This window comes from Heterodontus francisci, chromosome 7 (assembly GCF_036365525.1).
Source record: "Heterodontus francisci isolate sHetFra1 chromosome 7, sHetFra1.hap1, whole genome shotgun sequence".
NCBI lineage: Eukaryota > Metazoa > Chordata > Chondrichthyes > Heterodontiformes > Heterodontidae > Heterodontus > Heterodontus francisci.
Window position 1 is genome coordinate 97,112,694 of NC_090377.1, and position 27,558 is coordinate 97,140,251.

Genomic DNA, 27,558 nt, shown 5'->3' on the forward strand with positions numbered 1-27,558 from the left:
CAGAAGATCTCACTGATTTTTAACAGGGATTTCCTCTCAAAAATTAACAGTCAAAGTGATGGAAGAACTACCCCATAAAACACCTTCCAGCTTTTTAAAAAAAAAAGCTTTAGTCCTTTTTATATTTTCCGACTTTATACTTATTACCTTTAATTTATTATTGCAAACACTAGAATGAATTGGTTAGTCATCTTATTACTGTTTGTGAAAGGTTGCAGTACAGATTTACAGCATAACAGGAGTCACTGCAATCCAAAAATTAATTAATTGTGAAGCACTTTGAGATATTTCAGCACGATGAGGAATTTGCAGAATAGAATCATTAGTTAAAGCATAGGAGGAGGCCAGTCAGCCCATCAAGCCTATGCCGGCTCTCCAAGAGCAATTCAGCTAGTCCCTGACTGCCACCCTTTCCCTGTCGCCCTGCAATTTTTTCCCCTTCAGGTTCTTGTTCAGTTCCCTCAGCTTCTTCCCCACCGCCAGAACAGCTTACTTGTATGTAAGGTATACTATTTTGATTGTCATAGTTTTAAAAATTCTTGTACTTCACCCAGGAAACATACACACAACTTTCTATGTTTTAAATTTTCTGCATGAATTTAAGCATGATAAATGTCTAAATATTAATGGTGAGTAATGCTGAACTAGTCACTTTTCATAAATTTCGGTCGGCAGGTTTACTTTGGGTTCAGATTTCTCCAGCTCCTTCTTCCAGCACTATTGTTCTCTTTTGGGATATAATACCACATTCTTTAAGGGTCTAGATTCACCAAACTGTAGGAATCTTAGTTATTTATGGCACGGAAGGAGGCCATTGGGCCCATCGAGTCCATGACTGCTCCCCACAGAGCAATCCAGTCAGTCCCTCTCCCCTGCTCGATCTCCATAGCCCTACAAGTTTATTTCCTTCAAGTGGACATCCAATTTCCTTTTGAAATCATTGTCTTTGCTTCCACCACCCTCGTGGGCAGCAAGTTCCAGGTCATTGCCAGCCACTGCGTTTAAAAAAAAAAAAGTTCTCCCTCATAAAGACCCCTACATCTCTTGCCCAAAACCTTCAATCTGTGTCCCATAGTCTTTGTACCATTAGTTAATGGTGTTACAGCCACGTGGCGAGGGGTGTGGGTGATTCCCACTGTTCAACTCCCACCTGACCGCAGCAAGTGTTTTTTGTTATTCGGGTTTAACAACTTTGTGTTTTATTTGTCAAGTAAATAGACAGCAACAAGTTTTCTTGTAGTTTTAAAACAGAAGATTAATTATTTGAGCAATATACCTTATCCTGAAATTGTCGCAGTTGCATCCAGTCACGCATTCCCTTGCGTGTATGTGTGCGCGCGCACACATGAGACAGAGAGGAAAAGGGGTAAGTGGTTTTAAGTGGGGTAGGTTTCAGGGGTCACTGTGAATCTATTGAATTCTCTTGGAAGTCAAGTCCAGTCCTATCAAATATGGAGCTACTCCTGTTTCTAGTACTGTCTAACATCACATTATGTACCTTATTCCTCTGTTCTACTTCTATATGCTGATGCCCATCCCCCTGCCAATTCAGTTTAAACTAGGAGAGTGAATCTTCTCTCAATTCAGGATGTAAACATATAAGAAGCTAAGTATTCTTTTGAAATGAGGGACCTCAAATGACATGCTTATGCAACTGTTGAAAATCTCTCCGTGCACAAGTAATCAGGAACTCACAAATAGCTGTTAGCTTCTGCAAACAGCACATCACTCACAGTTGCTTGTTCATCAAGGATTGTTTTCGTATTTTATATTGTGGAACTCTAGTACCATCCAGTAGTTAATCTTTCTCAAGAGATTATAGTGCTTAAGTTTTTTTTTTTCCTGCTGCTTTATCCCAGAGGTTGAACTTGGGCTTTGGTTTTTTTTTAACACCTTTCAGATATTCTACCCAATAGAACTACATATTTGCATAAATCCAATTTGACATCTTGTGAAATGGGTTGTGACATGTCTCTCTTTGTCATGAAAGCTCATTCCATATGAGTTGGTCCGTTTTTATTATTACTGGAAAAAGATGAAGAATAACAATAATACAGAATCAACAGCAGCATCAAATACAGGTATGAGCTCTGGCTCACTGGTAGCACTCTTGCTTCTGAGCCAGAAGGTTGTGGGCTCAAGTCCCACTCTAGAGACTTGAGCACAAAATGTAGGCTGACACTGGCAGTACTGAGGGAATGTTGGAGGTGCTGTCTTTTAGTCATTAAACTGAGGTCCTCTCAAGGGAAAATTGCCCTATCTCGAAGAGGAGCTGTGGAATTTTCCAGTGTCCTGGCCAAAATTTATCTCTCAATCAACATCACTTAAATAGATTATCTGATTGTGTAACTCATTGCTGTTTGTGAAACAGCAATTACTTGCATTTATATAAATGTGGAATTAAAAGCTAGTCTAATGGTGACCATTGTCAATTGTTGCAAAAACCCATCTGGTTCAGTAATGTTCTTTTAGGGAAGAAAATCTGCCATCCTTACCTGGTCTGGCCTACATATGACTCCAGACCCACAGCAATGTTTCTGACTCTTAACTGCCCTGTGAAATGGCCAACAATTGCTGACCTTGCCAGTGACGGCCACATCCCATGAATGAATTTTTTTTTAAAAAGTGCCTGTAATGTAGTAAAACGTATCGGGTTGTTGAAACATTAACTCCGTTTTTTCCTTCGGATGCTGACCTGCATATTTTCAGCATTTTTGGTTTTTGCTTCAGATTTCCAGCATCATCAGTAGTTTGCTCTTAAGATATTAGGGTAGGTGACCTAAGAGCATTTTCAAGGTAGAAAGGTTGGGAATTCAAGAGTCCAGAGCCCAGGCAGCTGAAGGCACGACTACCGAAGGTGGAGTGATTAAAATCAGGGATGGAGAAGCAGAGAACTCAGAGGAGCACAAAGATCTTGGAGGATTGTAGTGCTGGAGAAGGTTAGAGGTGAGGAGTGGGGCCAGGCCTTGGAGAGATTTGTAAACGAGGATGGGAATGTTAAAATTGAGACATTGGTGGACTGGGTACCAGTATAGGTCAGCGAGCTCTGGCGTGATGGATGAATGTGATTTGGGGCAAATCAAGATATGGGCAGCAGAGTCATAGAGTTACACAGCACAGAAACAGGCCCTTCGTGTCCGTGCTGGCCATCAAGCACCTATCTATTCTCGTCCCATTTTCCAGCACCTGGCCCGTAGCCTTGTATGGTGTGGTGTTTCAAGTGTTAATCTAAATACTTCGTAAATGTTGTCAGGGTTCCTGCCTCTGCTGCCCCTTTAGGCAGTGTGTTCCAGATTCCAACCACCATCTGGGTGAAAAAGATTTTCCTCAAATACCCTCTAAACCTATGCCCCCTGGTTATTGACATCTCCGCTAAGGGAAAAAGTTATTCCTATCTATGCCCCTCATAATTTTGTATACCTCAATTAGGTCCCCCTTCAGCCTTCTCTGCTCTAAGGAAGACAACCCTAGCCTATCCAGTCTCTCTTCATAGCTGAAATGCTCCAGCCCAGGCAACATCCTGGTTAATCTCCTCTGCACCCTCTCCCGTGCAATCACATCCTTCCTATAGTGTGGTGCCCAGAACTGTAGAGGGTACTCCAGTTGTGGCCTAGCTAGCATTTTATACAGCTCCATCATAACCTCCCTGCTCTTATATTCTATGCCTCAGCTAATAAAGGCAAGTATCCCATATACCTTCCTAACCACCTTATCTACCTGTGCTGCTGCCTTCAGTGATCTATGGACAAGTACACCAAGGTCCCTCTGTACTTCCTAGGGTCCTATCATTCATTGTATATTCCCTTGCCTTGTTGGTCCTCCCAAAATGCATCCCCTCACACTTCTCAGGATTAAATTCCATTTGCCACTGCTCTGCCCATCTATATTGTGCTGTAATCTAAGGCTTTCCTTCTCACTACTTACACACCACTAATTTTCGTATCCTCTACGAACTTACTGATCATACCTCCTATATTCACGTCTAAATCATTAATGTACACTAAAACAGCAACTGCAGTACACCACTGGTCGCAGGTTTCCAAGTGCAAAAAAGCTTTTTAAAGCTCTGCTCCCACTGTGTTCTCTCTCTCTGGTCTCCGGATCTGTTCATCGACTCTGTTCCTTTTTTGATGTGCTTTTTAAAGCTCTGTTTCCGCTGTGTTTTCTCTCTCTCTGGTCTCCGGATCTGTTCATCGACTCTGTTCCTTTTTGACGTGCTTTTTAGAGCTCTGCTTCCACTGTGTTTTCTCTCTCTGGTCTCCGGATCTGTTCATCGACTCTGTTCCTTTTTGACGCGCTTTTTAAAGCTCTACTTCCGCGCGCTCTCTCTCTCTGGTCTCCAACTCTGTTCCTTTTGGCGTGCTTTTTAAAGCTCTGCTCCTGCTGTGTTTTCTCTCTGGTTTTGGATGACCTTGAGTTTAGAGGCTGCAGGGTCAGAGGTTTGCCAGGAGATGACTGAGTCAAGTCGAGGTAAGAAATGCCTGAATGAGGGTTCGAGCAGATGAGCTTGGCTGTTTGCTATGTTACTTTCTGATGTGTAGTCACTATTGTATCATTAGCTGGAAAGTGCTTTGGATTGTCCAAAGGTCATGAATGGGATTACGTAAATGCAAGTCATTCATTCTTTCAAAGTTGAGACTGTTTTGCAATTTATTTAATGATGACAATGTCTGCCTTTTCTGTTCTACATTTGTATTAAGTTAAACATTAGTATTTCATTTTGTACTTGCTCCTGGTATAAAAGGGAACTAAATTTAATCATTTTTTAATCTGCAGATTTCTTTTGAATTCCGTTCTTTGCTTCACTCTCAGCTTGCCACTGTTTTTTTTGATGAAGTTGTTAAGCAGATGGTAGCAGCATTTGAAAGAAGAGCAAAAAAAATGTATGGTCCGGAAACAAACATCCCACGAGAACTTATGCTTCACGAGGTGCATCACACGTAAATAAAGGTTGGAAGGAACCGTTGTAGGTCCCCTTAAATTTGTATAATTTATTTATTAGTGTGGCCCATTTCCACTTCTGCAATTGTGGGAGTGACTTTCTTTACCTACATGTATCACTTGATTTTATAATACAACACTGTAAATTTTTTGGAAAAGCTTTCTGGAAAAGTGTTACTACAGAAAATGCATTATATAGATGCAAGTATACATGTATATAAAGTGCAAATATTTCAGCTGTAACTAAATGTAATTTTTCCACATGTTGTGGTGCATTATTAAGCTGCACTGGCTACAATAACTTGTTTTAACCAGTGTAGATGGAGAAGGCAGCAAAGTTTCTAATTACATAGCTGTATTTTGGGCTGTTCAAGTAACATGAGCAGTGAGATTTTAGTGTCAAACACTAATTCCATATTGTTAAATAAAACATTTTAAAGGCTGACATTCTTTTTTAAAAAAACTATGCCTTAAATTATTTTTAGTCCCATCCCCCAGCTGAGAGTTGGGGGCCATCTGCAATTACAATAGCAACAATTTATGGAAATGGTTAGTCTCAATTACTGCTACTGTAAAGCAACAGCAGAGTAACCTAGTAACCATTTGTTTTTGAGATTAAAAATGATACCCAAATAAGCTTTCAGCCTTTCTCCTCTTTACCAGTTGCACAAAAAAAAGCAGCTTAACATTCTCCACTGTTTGCCAATGAGAGATAAGTGCACCAAGGGTTTTTTGTTGTCCCTGTAACTTAACAGTTGTTTTAGTTCCCCTCTCTGACAGAGAGGAATAAGTAGTCTATTGTGGTACAATGGTATTTTTCTGCACTCAGGCCTCCTGTACCACTAAGATCTCTTATTGAGCAAGTTGTCATGCCTTTATAAATAGTCTACAAGATAGCATAATTCTGTATTGCATAAGTTAAACCTTTGTACTGGTTACACTAATGCATGATGGTGTTGAGTCAGACCAGGAAAACTCATTCAATCATGGATGAAAAGTGTGTACACCTCTAAGAACAACTGTGATGAAGTTGAAGTATTAAGTCCTCCTCAGGCACTGATAAAGTAAAAAATTCCTGCCTATTATATTTAGCTCCAGTTTGTATAACTGGACAGTAAAATTATGCATATTCATAATTTAAAAAGTATCTACTTTTGATGTGCCTTGTGATTTCCCCCCAAACTTCCTATAAATTGTGAACGGTAGAAATATTGTGAACTACCTCCAAGCAGATTAAAGCATACTTCTGTAATAGAATATTTCCATCTTAGTGAAAAAATTAACACAAAGGAAATAACTTAAGTACTTCAAAAATCAGGATTCTCAAATTTTGGGGGGGAGGAAGGGGGGAAGCTATGCATTGTATTGCAAACAGAAAATTTACATTTTGCATTGCTTGAAATGAAAAAGTAGTTTGGCAGTCAAGTTGATTGTCACTTATTTTTATTTAAATACCTACATACCTGTGATTTCAAAGGGCACAAATTAATGTTTCAATCTGTAAGATCTTTGTAAAATGTATATACAGTTTTGGGGTATGTATGTGTAGTTAAATCTTGCCTCTGCTCAATAAACACAATTCCACTGTGACTGTCTCCACTTTTATCAGCTGTCAGAATTGCATGTAATTCTTTACTGAGCAACTTGGAAAATTGGGTTAGTGCAGCACTTTACAGAACTGTTTCCTAAAACACAAACTACCCCACAGAAGTCACAAAACAGGTATGATAACCATCTGCTTTTATTTATGGTAATGTTACATGATATCTTGTACTGCACTGGCTAGTATACAGATCGGAGTCTTGTTTTTCACAGAAAACCTGCCTTGATCATTTAGCCTGTTACTTAAAACTCATTGGTTTTATTGTATGTGGTTCACACATCCAGTACTTCAAGGAATGTACAAATGTTGATTTTTATTCAGAATATAAAATAAATTACAATTCTGAGCACTGACACTGAGGGGCAGTAAACAAGTTACTTATGAGATCCAGCACAGTCCAACTCGGCTCCACTAACTTAATTACAAGTTTTCAATAATAGAGCCTTTTTCCATAAAGCCTGGTTCATACTCATTCATCCTGTAGTCTTCACTATGGAAGCAGCCATTCAACTGAGACCATATTTAACATATCAGTCACCTTAGTTCATTGGAAAAGATCTGCAGCAGGGGAATTAAAACATATCACCACCCATACCTGCACCACCCATGCCACCCATACCCCCCATTCCTTGTGCCTTGTCATCCTTTGGGATTTCTGTAACTACAGCTTCTGCTGTTGCTAGGAGAGAGGCAACTCCAGCTGCATCCAGCAAAGCAGTCCTCACCACCTGCAAGTGGAAAATATAACATTTTCAATTGTTGTACCATAGATCATATTTGAACTTGCAAGCAAACTGAAGACATTGCCCTGGGGAACTTGTGCAGAATCATTTATTTTAAGGGTTTCTTTGGAGGGGGGAAATGGAGGGAGGTGACTTTACTCCCAACAGAATTAAAGTTGATGAGTTCATTGTATTAAGTGACCAGAGCCAATTATGCATAGTCTGTACCTAAAAATAACTAATGCAATAAGCAATCATAACTGGATGGATTAGAAAAAAAAATCTGGCAATCATAGGAAAACATTTACAATGCTATGAACTGGGTGTGTACCTTTGTGGGATCAATAATTCCTTTTTCTACCATCTTCACAAACGCCCCAGCCATTGCATCATAGCCAATCTCCGGTGGACTCTGCAAGATCTTCTCCACAATTAGGCTTCCCTCAACGCCAGCATTTTTGACAATTGTAATAGCAGGTATTTTCAGAGCTTTACTAACAATTTCAATTCCTGTTGAAATTCAGAAGGTCAGCATGTAAAAATGTCCATTACTTTATCATGAACCCTCCACATAAATGTCTGAAAGTCATGGTTTACTACTCCATTCCAGCGTATAAAAGGCTTTGTTTAAACTTGAGCAATGTTCCCTTTAAGTTGCACATAAATGAGGAATATGCCAGACAGGGAACAAACAGGCTGTGCATAATTAATGCTCCCTTTAAGATGCACACATGTGTATCAATCTTAAAGGGACCATGCAGTGCAAAAAGCCAGCTGTGCACAGCAGACAGAAGCTGGAAGGAACATTGCTTGAGTATTACCAAATGTAGGCAAGTGGTTTTACAAGTGTCTATCCAAAAGCAAAATGCTCCCACAGAAGTAAAAGCTCATGAAAATGTGCTTCCTTTTGGTGACAGTTATGTCAACATCTCCACTTACTGACTAGGCCACACACACACAAGTTGAAGCAGAACAGAAAAACTGAAAGGATGTTTCACATTAAGGTAAAGCTACAACCTACAGTTCTCAAGTTCAAGTGTATGATAGAATGTTCCAGACAAGTCGTGCACAGGTATTTTGTTTTTATAAAAAGCAATTTGCAGCTACAAAAAACAAAAGGAAAAATAACTTCTGACTCACTTACCAATTTTTTGGTCTTCATTGACTGGTTGGAGATTATCCAATGCTGGGATGCAGCGTAGTAGAGCACACCCACCACCAAGAACAATACCTTCCTCCACAGCAGCTCGAGTAGCATTAAGTGCATCAGTTACTCTGTCTTTCTTCTCATTCACTTCTACGTCACTAGTGCCACCAATCTATATCCACAATTGAATAGTTAGTTCAATGTAATTGGAAGTATAAAATTAATATTTGCAATGCCACTTCTGTCACATATGTAAATAAGACACAAAACCAACTGCAGACTCTGCAGGTCCACAAATGGCACTGAAAGAAAAGCAGCTTCTTTATTAAGATGTGTCTTTGACACTTTGTTATCAACTGAAAGCAGAATCATGAATTTGCCCACCCCCCTGCCCCTTAAAGGAAGCTGAAATGTAGCCAGGGTTAAGAAAAGGAATACTCCAGCAGAAGTTAGTTAACTGCTAAGTGTCATTTGAATTCAGGGAGTGGAAACAATATTACTGTTGCAGGAACATGCCATTATTAGAAGATTTAAGTAGACAGCGCTTTTTAGGGTTAGCCATTCTCCAGCCACATTTTGTAACCATGTTGGACTGCCCATTCCCAATAACTAATCTTGGGTTAAAGACAGTTGAAATTCCCATTCTTTTTGGTATTAGTTCGACTGTGATGAGCACTAAGCCAACTTAAAGTCAATCCAAATCCAATTTTCATATCAATATACACACACTGTTTGTGCCCACAAATTGCATAAGTCTACAACTTATTTACCTTCAACACTGCCACACCATCTGATAGTTTGGCCAGCCTTTCATTTAGCTTTTCCTTCTCATATTCACTCGTCGTAACTTCTGACATTTCCACAATTTCCTGAACGCGCTTTTCAATCGCAGTCTTGTCACCCTTGCCTTTCAACAGCATAGTGTCATCTTTGGTGACTACAACTTCGCCGACTTTACCAAAGTCATGGGCCTGGATATCATCCACATTCAGCCCAAGTGCTTCATCCCCAAATACCTACAAAAGTTTGCACAGTTAGACATATGAAATTTTTGTTATGATCTATTTGCACAAAAACCTTTGTAATTCAAGGTAAATCTATTACTCAAATCTTACAGCTGACAAGTCTCATTGAAAACCAGTCTTCAAAAATACCAAATTTAAATGACTTTCCTCAATTTGTAGACAGTTCAGTTGGTTGTGATGAGTTGAAGTGAATGTATCAAGCAGATACAAGTACAAACAACAAATATGGAAAAAAAAGGATTTAAAAGTTTAAATTATACTCCCAGTGCCACACGTTAGTGAGTAGAAATAGGAAGATAGGGAGGATCAATGAATGGCTTGAGGCACAGTGCAGGAGGGAGGGCTTCTGATTCTTGGGTCATTGGGATCAGTGCTGGGGCAGGAGGCACCTATTAAAGGGATTGGTTGCACCTCAACAGGACTGGGACCAAGGTCCTCGTGGGGAGTTTCACTTGCGTGGTTGAAGAGAATTTAAACTAAATTGGCAGGGCGGTGGGCACCAACATACAGAAGTAGAAAAGAGGACTAAGCTGCAGAAAGGAGCGAGTGTTATATAGTACTCGAGAAGGAAGTAGCACCATAGTAGATAAAAACAGACTAAGAACAACTATGAGGAATACAAAGACACACATTGTGGTGAAGACTGGTGAACTACAAGCACAAACAGCCATTTCAGAATATGATGTAGTGGCAATAACAGAAACATGACTTAAAAATGGTAAGGACACAAAGTGTTCAGAAAAGATAGGGAAGGAAAAAAAGGGAAATCGGCTGGCAGTACTGAATAGGTAAGACATTGTACTGTTGGAAAAGAGATGTCCTTGAGGGGACAAAGAGAAGCAAAAAAGGGGATGAACACACTGCTGGGGGTATTCTACAGGCCTCCAAATAGTGAGAGATTAGTCAGGAGCAAATCTGCAGGGAAATGACAGATGTAAGAATTAGAGAGTGGTGCTATTGAGGGACTTCAATAACCCAAATATTGTTTGGGATAATGTTAAAGTAAAGGGAAAGGAGGGGACGGAATTTCTGGAACGCGTTCAGAATAACTTCCTTGACCAATATGTTCTTGGTCCAACTAGGAAGGAGGCATTGCTGGATCTGGTGCTGGGGAATGAGGTGGGCCAAGTGTCTGTGGGGGAACACTTCAGTAAGAATGATTATTGTATAAGGTTTAGATAAGCAATGAAGACAAGGAACAACCGAAGGTAAATCTTTTAAATTGGAAGAGGACTTACTTCAAGGGGGATGAGAGGAGATCGAGCCAATATAAAATGGAACTAAAGATTGACAGGAAAAATTAAGGGAGCAACGGGTGATCTTTAAGGTGCAGGCTAGGTACATTCCAACAAAGGCGAAAGACAAGGGGATAAATTTTACACCGTCCCAGCAGGTCGGATGGTGGCGGCGTAAAATTGAGCGGGAGGCCTACCTGCCCCGCTCCCGCCTCTGGTCAACTTTACAACAGTGTGGGGGGGGGGGGGGGGAACGGCCCGCCCACCCGAGGCCAATCAAGGCCCGTAAGTAGTCACTTAAGGGCCCCCACCCACATCCACAGGTATTTTACCCATGGCAAGTGGGCGTGCTGAGGACGTGAAAGGCCACCCAGTGATAGCTGCCAGTCTTTCCACATCCCTGGGGGGGGGGGGGGCCATGGCAGTCGGGCACAGGGTGCCTGATTGAGGGCTGCCACTGCCTCCCAACCCACCCACAGGACCTAAGACGCCTCCCTCACCCCCAACGACCACTCCAACCTCACTAGGGAAGGACCGATCCCCCTGGTGAGGCAAGTCCAACTTGCCTCGTCTCCAGACTCCATGCGTCGGATGGGCTGCAGTCCCATTAGTGGCCACCACTCTCGGTGGCGCTGCTATAACTAAGAGCTGCCAGCCCGCTGATTGGCTGGCAGCTCACTGAGGCGGAACCTCCTCCCTCAAATGGGTGGAAGTCCTGCCTCGGGACAGTTAAAGACCGGGGACCTGTAAAATATGGGACGGATCCCCGGGCCAGGTGGAAGCGAGTTCGCCACCGACTTTTACGTTGGTGCAAATTCCCATCCGCCTAAGGTAAAATCCAGCCAAAGGTAACCAAAGCCAGGGCTCCTTGGACGACGAGGCAATACGGAATTATAATGAAACAAAAGAAAGATGGTGCATGATGCATGTTAGGTGAATTCTTCAAAGAAGAATCAGGCCAAATACAATAAGAGGGGAAGTGAAGAGGAAAATACAACTGGCAAAAAGAATGAGAACAGAATGGCGGTTAATCTAAAAGGGAATCCAAAAATCTACTGGTATGTAAATAGTAAGTGGATAGCAAGAGGTAAGGTGGGGCCAATTGGGGGAAAAAAAGAGGGTGATAAATACTTAAGAGACACAGGGCAAGGCTTTGAATCAGTGCTTACTAAGAAAGAGGAGGCTGACAAAATATCAGTAGAAGCGGAGATGGTGGAGGTAATAGAGGAGGTGAAAATTGATAGGCAGGATGTACTGGAAAGGATGGCTATATTTAGAGTGGATAAATTGCCTTGTGTGGATGGCTAGTATCCCAGGTTGCTGAAAGAAGTGGGAGTAGAGATAGCAATAGGGCTTGATATAATCTTCCAATCTTCCCTAGATACAGGGAAGGTGCCAGAGGACTAGAGTGGCTTATTCAAGAAAGGATGCAAGGACATTTCTAGTAACTATAGGCCAGTCAGATTAATATCTGTGGTGGGTAAGGTTTTAGAAATAATAATCAGTGAAAAAGATACTCGGAGAGGTATGAGTTAATTGGGGAGAGCTAGAACAGATTTATAAAAGGCAGATTGTGCTCGACTAATCTAATTGATTTTTTTTTGATGAAGTAACAGAAGGGTGACAAAACCAAAGCAATGGATGTGGTCTATATGGATTTTAAGAAAGCCTTTGACAATCCACCATTAAAAAAGGCTGGTCAACAAAATTGAGGCTCATGGATAAGAGGGTCAGTAACAGCTTGGATTAAAAAAATTGACTTAAGGACAGAAAACAGCAAGTCGAGATAAATAGTTGTTTTCTAGACTGGAGGATGGTAGACAGTGGTGTTCCAAGTGTCACTGCTAGGACCTCTGCTTTTTCGATATACATAAATGACTTAAATATTGGAAGAGAGAGTAAAATATCAAAATTTACTGATGATACCAAACTTGGAGGTGTAGCAGAGAGTGAGGATGATACCAATCAACTGCAACAGGACATAGATAGGCTAGCAGAATGGGCAGACAAGTGGCAGTTGGAATTCTTTAGTCCCCAATGATACGAGTTAAGAATTTCCGCTGATATTTAAAACAAGTTATGAAGCTACCTTCTGGAACCAACCTCAAGTTCATAGCATCTCTGATGCATTTATTCAACAGCCTGAGATGAGCAGTGAATTCCAAACCACATCAAGTCCAGTCAGAGTACTCAAGGTTGAATATTTAATTGCTGTCTTGGTCTGTATTCAGATTTAGCCACTGTACTTTGGACAATGACACAGCATAAGTAAAATAGTCAACCTACAACTGGAGCTAAGTGAACCAGGGGCTATAATGCAGCCAACAGATGTTAAAATCATTGTATTTATACTTTTAATATTTTCCAGTAAAATTTGTCTATAAAGTTTTACACGTGCATATGATAATCTCCTTCAACTTTAAACTTACCAACCCCCCACCCAAGTTTCATCTCTCAGTATCTATGGTAGTATTTCAGTTTGTACATGCAAATTTAATTCTCACTAAAAATAAGAGGACAATTTAAGTTCTACCATATTAAACTTCAATTGTGAAAAGTAGCCAAAAGCAGCAGCTACTCAAGTAATGTATTGAGCATCAGACGTTGGGGGTCGTGGAAGGGGGGGGGGCCCAGAAAATTCTTTCGGGAGAGGCCCGTCATGACCCCCGCCGCTGAGAAAGCCCCGCTGCATTTTACCGCCAGTGGCGAAGCCTCGGTGTGGCACCCGTCACCAAGCAGCGGAGCCTTCATTTGCCTACTCAGACTTATGCAAAAAAATGTTCATCAACTTACCTGGACCGGGCGCCGAGACGATGGTTTGGGGGGGGGGGGGGGGGGAAAGAGAGAGGAGTGAAATTATCAGACTGGGAGGAAGGAGTGGGAAAAATACATTGGCTGTGGGGATAGTGGGAAGGGGCTGAAGGGCAAATGTGATTAGGTTGGGGGTGGGGGTGAGGGGGGGAATGTTCAGGTTGGGAAAATAAATTTGAGATATAGGCCAATAAAAAATAACATTGGGTGGCGGGGGGGTGGGGGCGGTGCTGGGAAAGGGCTTCCAGCATTAAAAATTCACTTTATTCCTAAGGCTTGAAGCAGATTTCCTTTTAAAATGGCGCCGATGCCTGCGTGGTGGTGCCAGACACCGCTGCTCAGGACGGAGCAGCCACCCCCTTACGTCAACCAGGGCAGCCATTCAACCCCCTCCATTTAAATGAGCCCCGTGCAAAACATCGCGGGGGCGCAGTGGTGGTGAATCCACACCTGAAGGCCGCTGACTTCAAAGCGCGCCGCTGCAATTTGTGGCGTTTTAAATAAAATTCAGCCCCTGGAGTCCAGACATACACAGTTAAATGCAGAAATCCAGAAGCTGTTGGCAGGGATTCTATGCTTCTCCACAGGGTGCTTTGACGTTCCCACAGATTGCAATCTGAACTGATGAGAACGTGCCTTTTCATGCTATTAGTTTTGCTGTAAAAACCACTGAAAAAGTTATACCCTGTTAAATGAAATAACTGGGTTTTTAAACAGCATACCAATTTAGCCATTGAATTCACCCATTCTAATTTATACTTCCATCTCAGGCCCTGTGCTAATGACCAATCATATCGAAGGATTGTGAAATTAAGGAGGTACACAGTTGCTTGCCCCATCACTCAGGTCCCAAATGCCTCGATATCCTTTTTCAAATAAGGAGACCAAAACTGTACACAGTACTCCAGATGTGGTCTCACCAAGGTCCTGTACAGCTGCAGTAAAACTTCCCTACTTTACAATAAACACCAACATTCCATGTGCCTCTTGCTGTACCTGCATACTAACTTTTCGTGATTCATGTACCAGGAAACCCAGATCCCTCTGTACCACTGAGTTCTGCAACCTCTCTCCATTTAAATAGTATACAAATTTTCTGTTCTTCCTGTCAAAGTGGACAAGTTCACATTTTCCACATTATACTCCATCTGCCAAACTTTTGCCCACTCACTTAACCCTTTTGTAGACACTTAACCTCTTCTTGACAACTTACTTTCCTTCCCATCTTAGTGTTATTGGCAAATTTAGTCCCTTCATCCAAGTCATTAATATAAATTGTAAATAGTTGAGGACCCAGCAATGATCCTTGTGGCACTCCACTAGTTACAGCTTACCAACCCATGACAAATGTACGGCTAACTGGCCTATAGATTCCTGCTTTCTGTTTCCTACTTTTTTGAAAAAAAGTGTTATATTTGTTTTTTTCCAATCTGCTGGGACTCTTCCAGAATCTAAGGAATTTTGGAAGATTATAACCATATATCTCTGCAGCCACTTCTTTTAAGACCCTAGGATGCAAGCTATCTGGTCACAACCCTTTGAAGAAATTTCTCCTCATCTCAGCCCTAAATGATCAGCCCCTTATCCTGAAACTGTGCCTGTGTTCTAGATTCCCCAGCCAGGGGAAACAACCTCAGTGTCTGCCCCGTCAAGCCCCTTCAGAATATTATCTGTTGCAATGAGGTCACCTCTCATTCTTCTAAACTCCAGAGTATAGGCCCAATTTACTCAGCCTCTCGTACTAGGGCAACCCTCCCACCCCAGGAAAGAGTCTAGTGAACTTTTGTTGTTCTGCCTCCAATGCAAGTATATCGTTCCTTAGAAAAGGAGACCAAAACTGCGTAGAGTACTCCAAGGTGTGGGCTCACCAAAGCTCCGTATAATTATAGCAAGACTTCTTTATTCTTGGCCTTTATTGCAAGGGGATTGAACTACATCACGCCATTTGCCTTCCTAATTGCTTGATGTACTTACATGCTAACTTTGTGTTCCTTGTATGAGTGCATCCAAATCTTTATGAACAATATTTACAAGTTTCACAGCTTTTAAAAAAAATTCTGCTTTTCTATTCTTGCAACAAAAGAGAATAACCACAAATTTCCCTACATCATACTCTATCTGCCACCTTGTTGTCCACTCACTTAACCTGTCTATACCTCTTTGTAGCCTCTTTGTGTCCTCCTCACAGCCTGCATTCCCACCTAGCTTTGTATCATCAGCAAACTTAGATACATAACTGTCTCTTTGTCTAGGTCAGTAATATCGATTGTAAATAGTTGAGACCCCAGTACTGATACTTGGGCCACTCCACTAGTCACAGTCTGCAAACTTAAATATACACCATTTATCCCTACTCTCTGCTTCCTGTCCATTAACCAATCCTCTATCCATGCTACTATATCACTCCCAACTCCATGAGCCCTTATCTTGTGTAATAACTATCGGAGTGACTCCTGACAACACAGAGCGTGCACAGAGCAATTGCGGATGTTATCAGTGTATGCGAACATTTGCCAGCATGAATAAGTGTATGCGTGCACTGACGTCACCACCCCTCAATAGCCACAATCGCCGCCTCCATTCCCTCTAACAGTACCCTGCTCCTTCCCACCATCCATGATTCAGACGCTGCTTCAATTTCCCATTCCCGGCTACTCGCCGCTCCATCCCACCTCGCCTCTTGCTCCCTGTCTCACCACTACCTTCCCTCAGCCAAATTGATCCCACCCTTGCCACTTGCTTTCCTCCCCCCACTGCTGCTTTCCCTCAGCCACTCACTCCTGTTCTTGCTGCTTCCCCCCTCGGCCAATCTCTGCCCGCCACGCCGCCCAAAGAAGCGACAGAGGTGGGGGGGGGGGGGGGGAGCAGGGTATGAGCCGTAGCTTCAAGGCAGGAAGCGAGCAGTCGAGGGGTGACGGGACGACATGGGAATGAGTGACCGAGGAGGGGCGGGGGGAAGCGGCGAGGGTAGGAGCAAGAGGCTGTGGCGAGGCAGGGAGCAAGCAGTGAGCAGACGGGCGCCGAAGAGAGCCACGAAGAGAAGCACGTTGGCAGGAGAGAGCAGGGTACTGCTGGGATAAAAACAAGAAATGCTGGAACCACTCAGCAGGTCTGGCTGCATCTGTGGAAAGAGAAGGAGAGTTAACGTTTCGGGTCAGTGACCCTTCTTCAGAACTGCTGGGGGTGGGATGGAGGCGGCGATCGGAGCCATTGAGGGGGTTTGGGTTTAATTTGTTTTTTGTGACAAATTGAGCAGTGCAATCTTTATTACTGACAGCTGAACGAATTGTCGCAGACAGTGACGTTTCAGTGGATGAGGCTGCATTTGCACATGTGTCAGTATTGTGCCACCTAGTAGTTGCGTTGTGTGGCACCTTATTGAATGCCTTTTGGATATCCAAGTACACATCTACTGGTTCCCTTCTTTCTACCCTACTAGTTACATAATCAAAAAATTCTGATGAATTTGACAAACAGATTTCCCTTTTCTAAAACCATGTTGACTTGTTCTAATCATACTATGTTTTTCTAAGTGCATTGTTAAGACTTCCTTAATAATAGATTCCAGCACTTTCTTGATGACTGGTGTCAGGCTAACTGGCTTGTAGTTCCCCGTTTTCTCTCTCTCTCCTTTCTTGAATAGCAGTATTACATTTGCTAACTTCCAATCTGCTGGGATCATTCTAGAATATTTAGCTGCAGAGATAGTGAATGTGCTGGCTATCTCTTTCAGAACCGGCCAATGCAATGATACTCCTATTAGGGCGGCACAGTGGTTAGCACCCCAGCCTCACAGCTCCAGGGACCCGGGTTCGATTCTGGGTACTGCCTGTGCGGAGTTTGCAAGTTCTCCCTGTGACCGCGTGGGTTTTCGCCGGGTGCTCCAGTTTCCTACCACAGCCAAAGACTTGCAGGTGATAGGTAAAATTGGCCGTTGTAAATTGCCCCTAGTGTAGGTAGGTGGTAGGGAATATGGGATTACTGTAGGGTTAGTATAAATATGTGGTTGTTGGTCGGCACAGACTCGGTGGGCCGAAGGGCCTGTTTCAGTGCTGTATCTCCAAAAAAAAATAAAAACCCTTGGATGTAGACCATCAGGTCCTGAGGATTTGTCAGATTTTAGTCCCTTGAATTTCTCCAGTATTTTTCTGCTGATATTAATTTCCTCACTCTTATTAGCCTCTAGGTTACCCTCTATTTCTGGTATGTAACTTGTGTCTTCTACTATGAAGACAAACACAAAATATTTGTTTAATGTCTGCCATTTGCTCATTCCCGATGATAATTTCTCCTGTCTCTGCTTCTAAGGAACCAACATTTACTTTAGCTACTCTCTTGCTTTTTTATACACTCGTAAAAGCTCTTACAATCTGTATATTTCTGGCTAGTTTTCTCATATTCTATTTTTTCTATCATCAACTTTTGCCTGTGCTGGCTTCTAAAACACTCCCAATCCTCAGACTTACTACTATTCTTTGCAACATTACAAGCCTTTTCTTTTAATTTAATACTATCCTTAACCTCCTTAGTATGCCACGGATGGATCTTTCTCGCTGACTTTTTGTTTTTCAATGGGAAGTATTTCTGTTGAACATTTCAAATTGTTTCTTTAAATGTTTCCCAGTTTATTTATTGCCAAACCTTTTAGTCTATTTACCCAACCAACCTTAGCCAGCTCTCCCCTCATACCTTGTTTAAGATTCTTGTTTGTGATTGGAGTATGTCATTTTCAAACTTAATATGGAACGTAATTATATTATGATCACTATTGCCAGTGGTTCTTTTACTATGACATTGCTAATTAACCCTGCCTCATTGCACAATACCATATCAAAAATAACTTTATCCCTAGTTGGTTCTGCAACATATTGCTCCAGGAAACTTTCACAAAAGCATTCTACAAATTCATCTTCCAGCAGTCTACAGCTTTCCTCTTCATTATCAACCACATAGCCAATTTTTGTAGTGTCTGCAAACTTCTTAACCATACCCACTACATTCAATTCCAGGTCACTGAAAAGCAAGGGACCTAGTATTGAGCCCACAGGAACCCCACTGGTAACAGCCTTCCAGCCAAAAATAAAACACCCATCGCGTGATGCCAGTGAGGACTGGAAAATGATTGTCAGAGCCTCCCCTATTTCGTCTCTTGCTTCCCTTAATAGCCTAGGATATATTTCATCAGGGCGTGGGGAATAATCCACTTTCAAAGATGTCAAATCCCTTAATACTTCTCTCTCTGTTAATTCCATATTATATTTCACACAACTCTCCCCGATTACAACATCTACTTCATCGCTCTTTTGTGAAAACAGACACGAAGTATTCATTAAGAACCATACCAACTTCCTCTGCCTCCACACACTGGTTACCCTTATGGACCCTAATAAGCCCTACTCTTTAGTTATCCTCTTGCTCTTTATAAATTTATTTTAAAAAAAAAATCTTTGTTTTCCTTGATTTTACTTGCTAATATTTTCTCATGCCCTCTCTTTGCTTTCCTAGTTTTCTTTTTAATTCCACCCCTGCACTTTTTATACTCCTCTAGGCTTTCTGCAGTATTGAGCCCTTGGTATCTGTCATAAGCTTCCCTTTTTTCTTTATTTTCTCCTTTAAGCCCCTTGACATCCAGTGGGGTCTGGATTTGTCAGTCCTACCCTTTTTCTTTAAAGGAACATATTTGCTCTGAACCATTACCATCTCTTCCTTGAATGTCTCCCACTGATCTGGCACTGATTTACCTTCAAGTAGCGGTTTCCTACCCACTTTAGCCAAATCACCTCTCAGCTCAGTAAAATTAGCTTTTCTCCAATTGAGAGCTTTTATTCTTGATCTTTGTCCTTTTCCATAATTAACAAATATGATCACTTGTACCAAAGTGCTCCTTTTCCATAACTACCCTAAATCTAAGTGAATTAGGATACTTTTAGGGACTAATGCTGGGCAGTAGAAGTTAAGGCCAGAACCACCCCCTCTCTTATTGGGCTTGCTACCTACTACTAAAAAAGTTCACCTGAATGCATGTTAAGAATTCTGCTCCCTCTGTCACTAATCTATCCCTCTTAGTTGAAATCCCCGACTATTACCGCCCTATTGTTTTAGCACTTCAGTGATTTGCCTACATATTTGTTCTTCTTTCTCCCTCACACTGTTTTTTTTTGGGGGGGAGGAGGGGGTGTATATGACACTCCCAGTAGTGTGATTTCCCCTTTTTTGTTCAAGCCATATGGCCTCATTTGATGAGCCTTCTACCAAAATCATCCCTCCTCACAGCTACAATTGTTGCTTTAATCAATATTGCAACCCACCCCAATCCTTTTTGATCCCCATCTTGATCTCGCCTGAACTCTCTAACCAGGAATGTTGAGGTCAGGAATTCCTGACTGCCTTACAGCCATGTTGCAGTAATAGCTGTAAAATCATATTCCATGTCAATCTCAGCTCATCTGTCTTATTCCCTAGACTTCTTGCACTGAAGTATGTACCATTTAGCACCGCCGAACTCCCTTGTCTATTATGCCTTTATGGATTGTCAAATTTCTCCATAAAATTCTACATTTAATTTTTAAAAAAGCTTCTGTCTTAATCCCACGTGTACGTCCCAATTTTTATTTTGCTCTCTGTAAAATGTTATCACAAACTGAAGGATAATCAGTGTTTTAACTTCTTGGTTTGCTATATGTGAGAATCCCTCAATATGATTGGCTACTTACCCTCCTCGACGACATTGCTGTTGTGCCTGGAGATCTACTTGATATGGTACCAGATGCAAATTAACGTCTGGAAAAGTGAAATCCACACCACAGAGGTTGCTAGATTTTTTTGGGGCAGCTTCCTTCGAGGTCAACAGCGAGCACCATCACTTCACCAATGACCAAATAAATCTGGGCCACTGCACTCTCTCTATACAAGTCTAATTATGTTTACTTAAGAATTATTCAACTTTACTTACCGTACCACCAGTAGCAATGGCCATGTCCTTTAGTTGGTTCTTCCTGTTGTCACCAAATCCAGGTGCTTTAACAGCCACAACTTGCAAGCCAACCTTCAGCCTGAAGATTTGAGTTGAGGAAATTATATATACACAATTTTTTTAAAAAAACTGATTAGTATTAATTTATTTCAATTAATACAGATGGGGTAAAACAGTAATGTAATGCAAGCTATTTCAGGAACAGAAATACCTAATGCTTTTGAAAACATTTAGCAAACTGTTAATGGTGTTTAGCTTGAAAGCATATGGAGGAGATGGGAGTTCCCCATGACAATAGCACATACCTAAGTCATCTCACACTGTTAATCATTCTAACAAATTTTAGTTTTGACCTTTAACCCAAACATAATGTGAACACATATTTACAGAAGTAAAGTTTAGTTTTAATTTCTAGGTCTCTCTAGTTGAATGAAGGCTGTAAACTAACCTATTCAAAACCAGGGTGCTGAGTGCTTCTCCATCAATATCTTCAGCAACAATAACTAGAGGTTTACGGTGTGCATTGGCAATCTCTAAGGCTGGCACAATGGACTGCACATTTGAGATTTTCTTTTCACTAAGTAGAAGGTACGCATCTTGGAATTCACATTTTTGCCCTGTTAAAAATAAACCACAATTTAAGTAACTTTTAAAATTATAAACACATTATCATTCCAGCAGCTGGAATACTTGAGTACTTAAATTTCAATCCAAAGGGTTGAGAGTTCAAATACCAGCTAGAATGCATCTGATCTACCCCTTGGTGGAGAGTAGCAAAGAGGGAAAAGTACAACCAAGAATAACCTGCCAAACCAATCCAAAAGTTAGCATGAATGGTTGCTCCGAATAAGTACATTAGACTATTTTCTTGACATTATGAATGAACCACATATTCCCAAGACTGAGCTAAGTCAACAGTATCCAGTTTAAAGGCAAAGACAAATGCACCAAGGCAAGGATGAATTCTGGTTACCCATCATGGTGGAACAATTCATCAAGATTCACTTTCTAAGCTGACAAAGAAAGTACACTCTGGCAAGATACCAGAAGACCACCTTTAAAAAAAAAATCCTTCTTGAGATATGGGTGCCACTGGCAAGGACAGCATTTATTATCCATTTCTAAAGATGGTGGTGAGCCTTCTTGAGCTTCTGCAGTCCTCTCACAATGCTGTTAGGTAAGGAGTTCCAGGATTTTGACTCAGCAATGATAAAGGAATGGCGATATACATGTCCAAATTAAGATGTTGAGAGACTTGCAGGTAATGCTATTCAGCACCTGCAGATTCATATTCTGACACCAATTAACATCTTTTGGGGGAAGGAGAAAGCAAAAAGGATGCTAATAATATTACTCAAGCCTTCTTATATATTATTTTCCTAGGAACTTTTTAAACACACCTAAAAAATTTAAGTAGGCACCAGTTGTAAGTTGTATCAGAGGCAGCTTGGAGGAATTACATACCTTTCGCTGTGTTGATGAAGTACGGTGAGATGTAACCTCGATCAAATTTCATTCCTTCAATGAGTTCAAGCTCATCATGGAGTGTTTTGCCATCCTGTTTACACAATATGTAACAAGGAAACCATTCGAATACAATACATTTTTTAAAAAAATCAATAGTATGGCAGCACATAAATTCAACTTTTCTGCCTATTGTACTTACTTACCTTGACAGTGATGACACCCTTGCGCCCAACTTTTTTCATTGCATCAGAGATGAGGTCACCAATTTCCTGATCTCCATTGGCTGAAATAGTTGCTACCTGCAACAAAAAAGGAACAGAAAATCAGTTTTCCTGGGAACACTGTTACAGAATGGTTAAGGAGACTGTTAAGCTGTACTGCAGCCATCAATGGCTACAATTATATACAAGTGTTACTTTGACAGGTTAAAAAGTTGCTATGCTAAAAAGTAATTAGGAGATAGCTACGGTCCACATTTTGTTAAGTTCATTGCCCAGAAATTCCTTACAGCTTCTCCTGCGCTCCTGCCATAAATTCGCACAGGCGTTCAAAGTTATGGCAGTGGAGCAGGAGCTACTCCAAGGAGATTCCAGGCCAATGTTCAGTCTTCAAAGCTTACGATGAGCTCGGATAGAAAAGTACAGAATGCCAAAGATGGAAAGCTCGGAGCAGAGCAGCAGGAACTACCGATAGGCCTTGGGGAAATTAGGGTCACATTTGTGAACAGATTTTCAGAAAATAAGTTACCTAATTTGTATTTTGCTTCTCCAATGTAATGCAATGCAGAAAGGAAAGAAGAATGATCTCACGTGAATGCTGGGTTTTGGGCTCTGGACAATGGGTATGGGTTAAACAAATACATGTCACAACCCATGTAGTTTCACCCATGGGAAGGGCAGCTGGAAGTAGAGTCACGGACCCATTATGGCACAAGAGGAGGTCATTTGGCCCATCAAGTCCATGCTGGCTCTCCATGCAGCTATCCAGTCAGTCCTACTCCCCCACTTGATCCTCATAGCCCTACATGTTTATTTCCTTCAAGTGGCCATCCAATTTCCTCAAAGTCATTAATTTTCTCTGCTTCCACCACCCTTGTGGGCAGCGAGTTCTGGTCATTACCATCCAATGCATAAAAAAGCGTTTCCTCATATTCCCCCTGCATCACTTGTACAAAACCTTCAATCTGTGGCCCCTAGTCCTTGTGTTAATGGGAAGTTTTTCCTTGTCTAACTTATCAAAACTTGTCATAATCCTGTACACCTCTTATTAAATCTCCCCTCAATCTCTTTTGCTCTAAGGAGAACAATCCCAGCTTTTCCAACCTAACCTTGTCACTAAAATCCCCCATCCCTGGAACCATTCTGATAAATCTCCTTTGCACCCTCTCAAGGGCCCTCACATCCTTCTTAAAGTATAGTGACCAGAAATGGACGCAGTACTCTAGTTGGGGCTAACCAGGGCTTTATAAAAGGTTCAGCATAAATTCCCTGCTTTTGTACTCAATGCCTTAAGTTTGTGAAGCCCAAGATCCCATATACTTTCCTAACCACTCTCTCAACATGTCCTGCCACCTTCAAAGGTCGATGCACATGCACCCCCGGGTCCCTCTGTTCCTGTACATGCTTAACTGTGCCATTAAGTACATATTGCCTCTCCCTATTCCTTCTGCCAAAATGCATCACCTCACTTGTCAGTATTAAATTCCATCTGCCTGCCCATTCTGCTAGCCTATCTATGCCCTGTTGCAGGCGATTCATATCATCCTCATTGTTTGCCGCACCTCCAAGTTTGGCGTCAACAGCAAATTTTGAAATTCAACTCTGTATTCCAAGATCCAAGTCGTTTATATATAGCAAAAAAAAAGCAGTGACCCCAGAACTGACCCTTGCGGAATACCACTGTCTACAATCCTCCAGTCTGAAAAACAACCATTTACTACGACTTGCTGTTTTCTGTCCTTAAGCCAGTTTAAAAAAAAAATTGAATTAGACACCGACCCTCAATAATTGTTAATCAGCCTCTTATGTGATACCTTATCAACACTTACTTAAAATCTATATAAACAACATCCATTGCATCCCTTCATCGACCTTCTCTGTTACTTCATCAAAAAATTCAATTAAATTAGTCAAGCATGATCTCCCTTTTACAAATCAATGCTGGCTCTCAGTGACATTGCTATATATGAGCCCCGTGCCGGAGTTTACTTAGTTTTCTTTCCCTTGTCATCAACTTCATCAGAAATTTGTGCCTTGCTTTGAATCCACAAACGTAACAGATAAAACAAAGTCCCAAAAACACAATACAAGCACATTGCCTATCAGTCTGACTGACCAAACCATTCAAGGAAAACTTCAAGGTTATGAATTAACATACCCCATAGACAACAAAGTCTTGGTACAGGACACAAATGCAGCCACAAGGATTTTAGTGTGGTTATTCGCCCCCTACAAAAATGTGTAGGCGACTGTTATGATAAACATTCATGCATGTATTTATTTTGTACCAAAGAATTTGAGTGTCAGCATTAAAGACACATAGTTGAAACCAAATCTGTCTGAAAGCACGTGAGAGGATAGCCCTGCCAAATGTGTCCTAGGGTAGATATGCTCTCTCTTTTGGAATCATTGAATTTCGCCAAATCAGCCAAACATTGTGGATACCAATATCAGTTTTCAGCGCTCACTAAAGCTAATTGGTGAGAAAATGGGATATTGATCCAGGACTGGAGTATGCCACTTGAGCTCATTCTCTAGAGTGTAGGTGTATTTGTACTTAGCAATATATTTAATAGCTATCTGCACACCTAAGTTTAATGTTCAGATAGTAAAGATAGTAAAAACTTATGGAAAAAGCAAAATGGTAGAAATGTAGATTATTGCAGACAGCACTTTTCAATTATGTGTTACTTGAAACACAAATACCTGAGCAATTTCTTCTGGGGTTGTAACTGGTTTGGACATTTTTTTCAGCTCACCAATTACAGTATCAACAGCCAGCATTACACCTACAGAAAGGAAGAAGTTAAAATTAGCAAGCGCATCAAAATTGTTAGTGGTTTTCCAATTTATCCCCAGAAACAAAAAAAAAAAATAGGAACACAGGAGCAGGAGCCCGCCAAGCCTGCTCTGCCATTCAATTAGACCATGGCTAATCATTTATCTCAATTCTACTTTCCCGCGCTATCGCTATATCCCTTGATGTCATTAGTATCCTATCTATCGAATTCTGTCTTGAACATGTTCAAAGATTGAGCTTCCACAGCCCTCTGGGGTAGAGAATTCCAAAGATTCACCGCCCTCTGAGTAAACAAATTCCTCCTCATCTCAGTCTTAAATGGCCTACTCCTTATTCTGAGATTATGGTTCTAGACTCACCAGCCAGAGGAAACATCCTATCTACATCAACCCTGTCATGCCCTGTAAGCATTTTCTAAGTTTCAATGAAATCACCTCTCATTCTTCCAAACTCTAGAGAATACAGACCCAGTTTCCTCAATCTCTGCTCATAAGATAATTCCACCATCCCAGTGATTAGTCTGGTGAACCTTCAGTGCACTCCCTCTATGGCAAGTATATCCTTCCTTAGATAAGGAGACCAAACCTGTACACTATACTCCAGGTGCGGTCTCACCAAGGTTCTATACGATTGCAGAAAGACTTCTTTACTCCTGTACTCAAAACACCTTGCAATGAAGATCAACATACCATTTGCCTTCCTAATTGCTTTTTTTTTAAATTGCTTGCTGCACCTGCATACTAGCTTTTAGTGGGCAAGAACATCCAGGTCCCTTTGGACATCAACACTTCTCAACCTCTCACCATTTAAGAAATACTCTGCTTTTTTCTACCAAAGTGGATCACCTCACACATTCACATTATATTCCATCAGTCATATACTCGTCTATTCACTTACATCACAAATATGTTTAAAAGTCTGTCAGCTGAATTTTTCAAAGAAGTTACAATTTGCAAAAATTCAAATGCAAACTCAATGTTACAAATTTGCACACAGTCTTACCTAGTTCTGGACATTAAATAGGCAACTTTCTCATAGGAGTTCTTTTGGAAAAAAATAAATATAAGCAGCATGCTAACTGGTACAAGATCAGCATGCAAGACGAGGTGGTGGCATAGTGGTATTATCATTGGGCTAGAAACCCAGAGACCCAGGGTATTGCTCTGGCGACATGGGTTCGAATCCCACCACAGCAGAAGGTGGAATTTGAATTCAATTAATAAATCTGGAATTAAAAAAGCTAGTCTAATGATGGCCATGAAACCATTGTCGATTGTTGTAAAAACCCATCTGGTTCACTAATGTCCTTTAGGGAAGGAAATCTGCTGTCCTTACCTGGTCTGGCCTACATGTGACTCCAGACCCACAGCAATGTGGTTAACTCTTACATGCCCTCTGAAATGGTCTAGCAAGCCACTCAGTTGTATCTAACTGTTACGAAGTCAATAAAAAGGAATGAAACCAGATGGACCACCCGGCATCGACCTAGGCACTGGATACAACATGGCAAACCCAGCCCTGTCGACCCTGCAAAGTCCTCCTTACTAACATCTGGGGGCTTGTGCCAAAGTTGGGAGAGCTGTCCCACAGACTAGCCAAGCAACAGCCTGACATAGTCATACTCATGGAATCATACCTTACAGACAATGTCCCAGACACCACCATCACCATGTATATCCTGTCAAACCGGCAGGACAGACCCAGCAGAGGTGGTGGCACAGTGGTATACAGTGGGAAGGGAGTTGCCCTGGGAGTTCTCAACATCGACTCCGGACCCCATGAAGTCTCATGGCATCAGGTCAAACATGGGCAAGGAAACCTCCTGCTGATCACCATTTACCAACCCACCACCCCGCCAGCCGATGAGTCAGTACTCCACCATGTTGAACACCACATGGAGGAGCACTGAGGGCGGTAAGGGGGCAGAATGTACTCTGGGTGGGGGATCTCAATGTCCATCACCAAGAGTAGTTCGGCAGCACCAGTACTGGCCGAGTCCTAAAGGACAAGCTGCTAGACTGGGTCTTCAACAGGTGGTGAGGGAACCAACAAGAGGGAAAAACATACTTGACCTCATCCTCACTAATATGCCTGCCGCAGATGCACCTGTCCATGACAGTATTGGTAGCAGTGACCACCGCACAGTCCTTGTGGAGACAATGTCCCGTCTTCCCATTGAGGATTCTGTCCATTGTTTTGTGTGGCACTATCACCGTGCTAAATGGGATAGATTTTGAACAGATCTAGCAATGCAAAACTGGGCATCCATGAGGCGCTGTGGACCATCAACAGCAGCAGAATTGTAATCAACCACAATCTGTAACCTCATGGCCCGGCATATCCCCCACTCTACCATTATCATCAAGCCAGGAGACCAACCCTGGGTCAATGAAGAGTGCAGGAGGGCATGCCTGGAGCAGAACCAGGCATACCTCAAAATGACGTGTCAACCTGGTGAAGCTACAACACAGGACTACTTACGCGCCAAACTGCGTAAGCAGCATGCAATAGACAGAACTAAGCGATCCCATAACCAACAGATCAGATCTAAGCTCTGCAGTCCTGCCACATTCAGCCATGAATGATGGTGGACACAAACAACTAACTGGAGGTGGC

General features: G+C 41.7%; 2 protein-coding genes across 4 annotated transcripts in view; one reads left to right on the forward strand and one right to left on the reverse strand.

The window, feature by feature from the left end:
* Positions 1-6,531, forward strand: part of coq10b (coenzyme Q10B) — a 31,554-nt gene extending 25,023 nt beyond the window's left edge. For both annotated transcript variants that reach the window (XM_068035697.1, XM_068035698.1), the window contains exon 5: positions 4,777-6,531. In XM_068035697.1, coding sequence (XP_067891798.1) covers positions 4,777-4,944 — 168 coding nt within the window. In that variant the 3' untranslated portion in view covers positions 4,945-6,531. The remainder of the gene's footprint in view (positions 1-4,776) is intronic.
* Positions 6,532-6,666: 135 nt separating this feature from the next.
* hspd1 (heat shock 60 protein 1) overlaps positions 6,667-27,558 on the reverse strand; it is a 29,384-nt gene continuing 8,492 nt past the window's right edge. For both annotated transcript variants that reach the window (XM_068035696.1, XM_068035695.1), the window contains exons 4-12: positions 24,849-24,931; positions 22,128-22,223; positions 21,922-22,015; positions 20,906-21,074; positions 20,437-20,536; positions 9,184-9,429; positions 8,411-8,585; positions 7,598-7,776; positions 6,667-7,272 (exon numbers count right to left, since the gene is read on the reverse strand). In XM_068035696.1, coding sequence (XP_067891797.1) covers positions 7,117-7,272; positions 7,598-7,776; positions 8,411-8,585; positions 9,184-9,429; positions 20,437-20,536; positions 20,906-21,074; positions 21,922-22,015; positions 22,128-22,223; positions 24,849-24,931 — 1,298 coding nt within the window. In that variant the 3' untranslated portion in view covers positions 6,667-7,116. The remainder of the gene's footprint in view (positions 7,273-7,597; positions 7,777-8,410; positions 8,586-9,183; positions 9,430-20,436; positions 20,537-20,905; positions 21,075-21,921; positions 22,016-22,127; positions 22,224-24,848; positions 24,932-27,558) is intronic.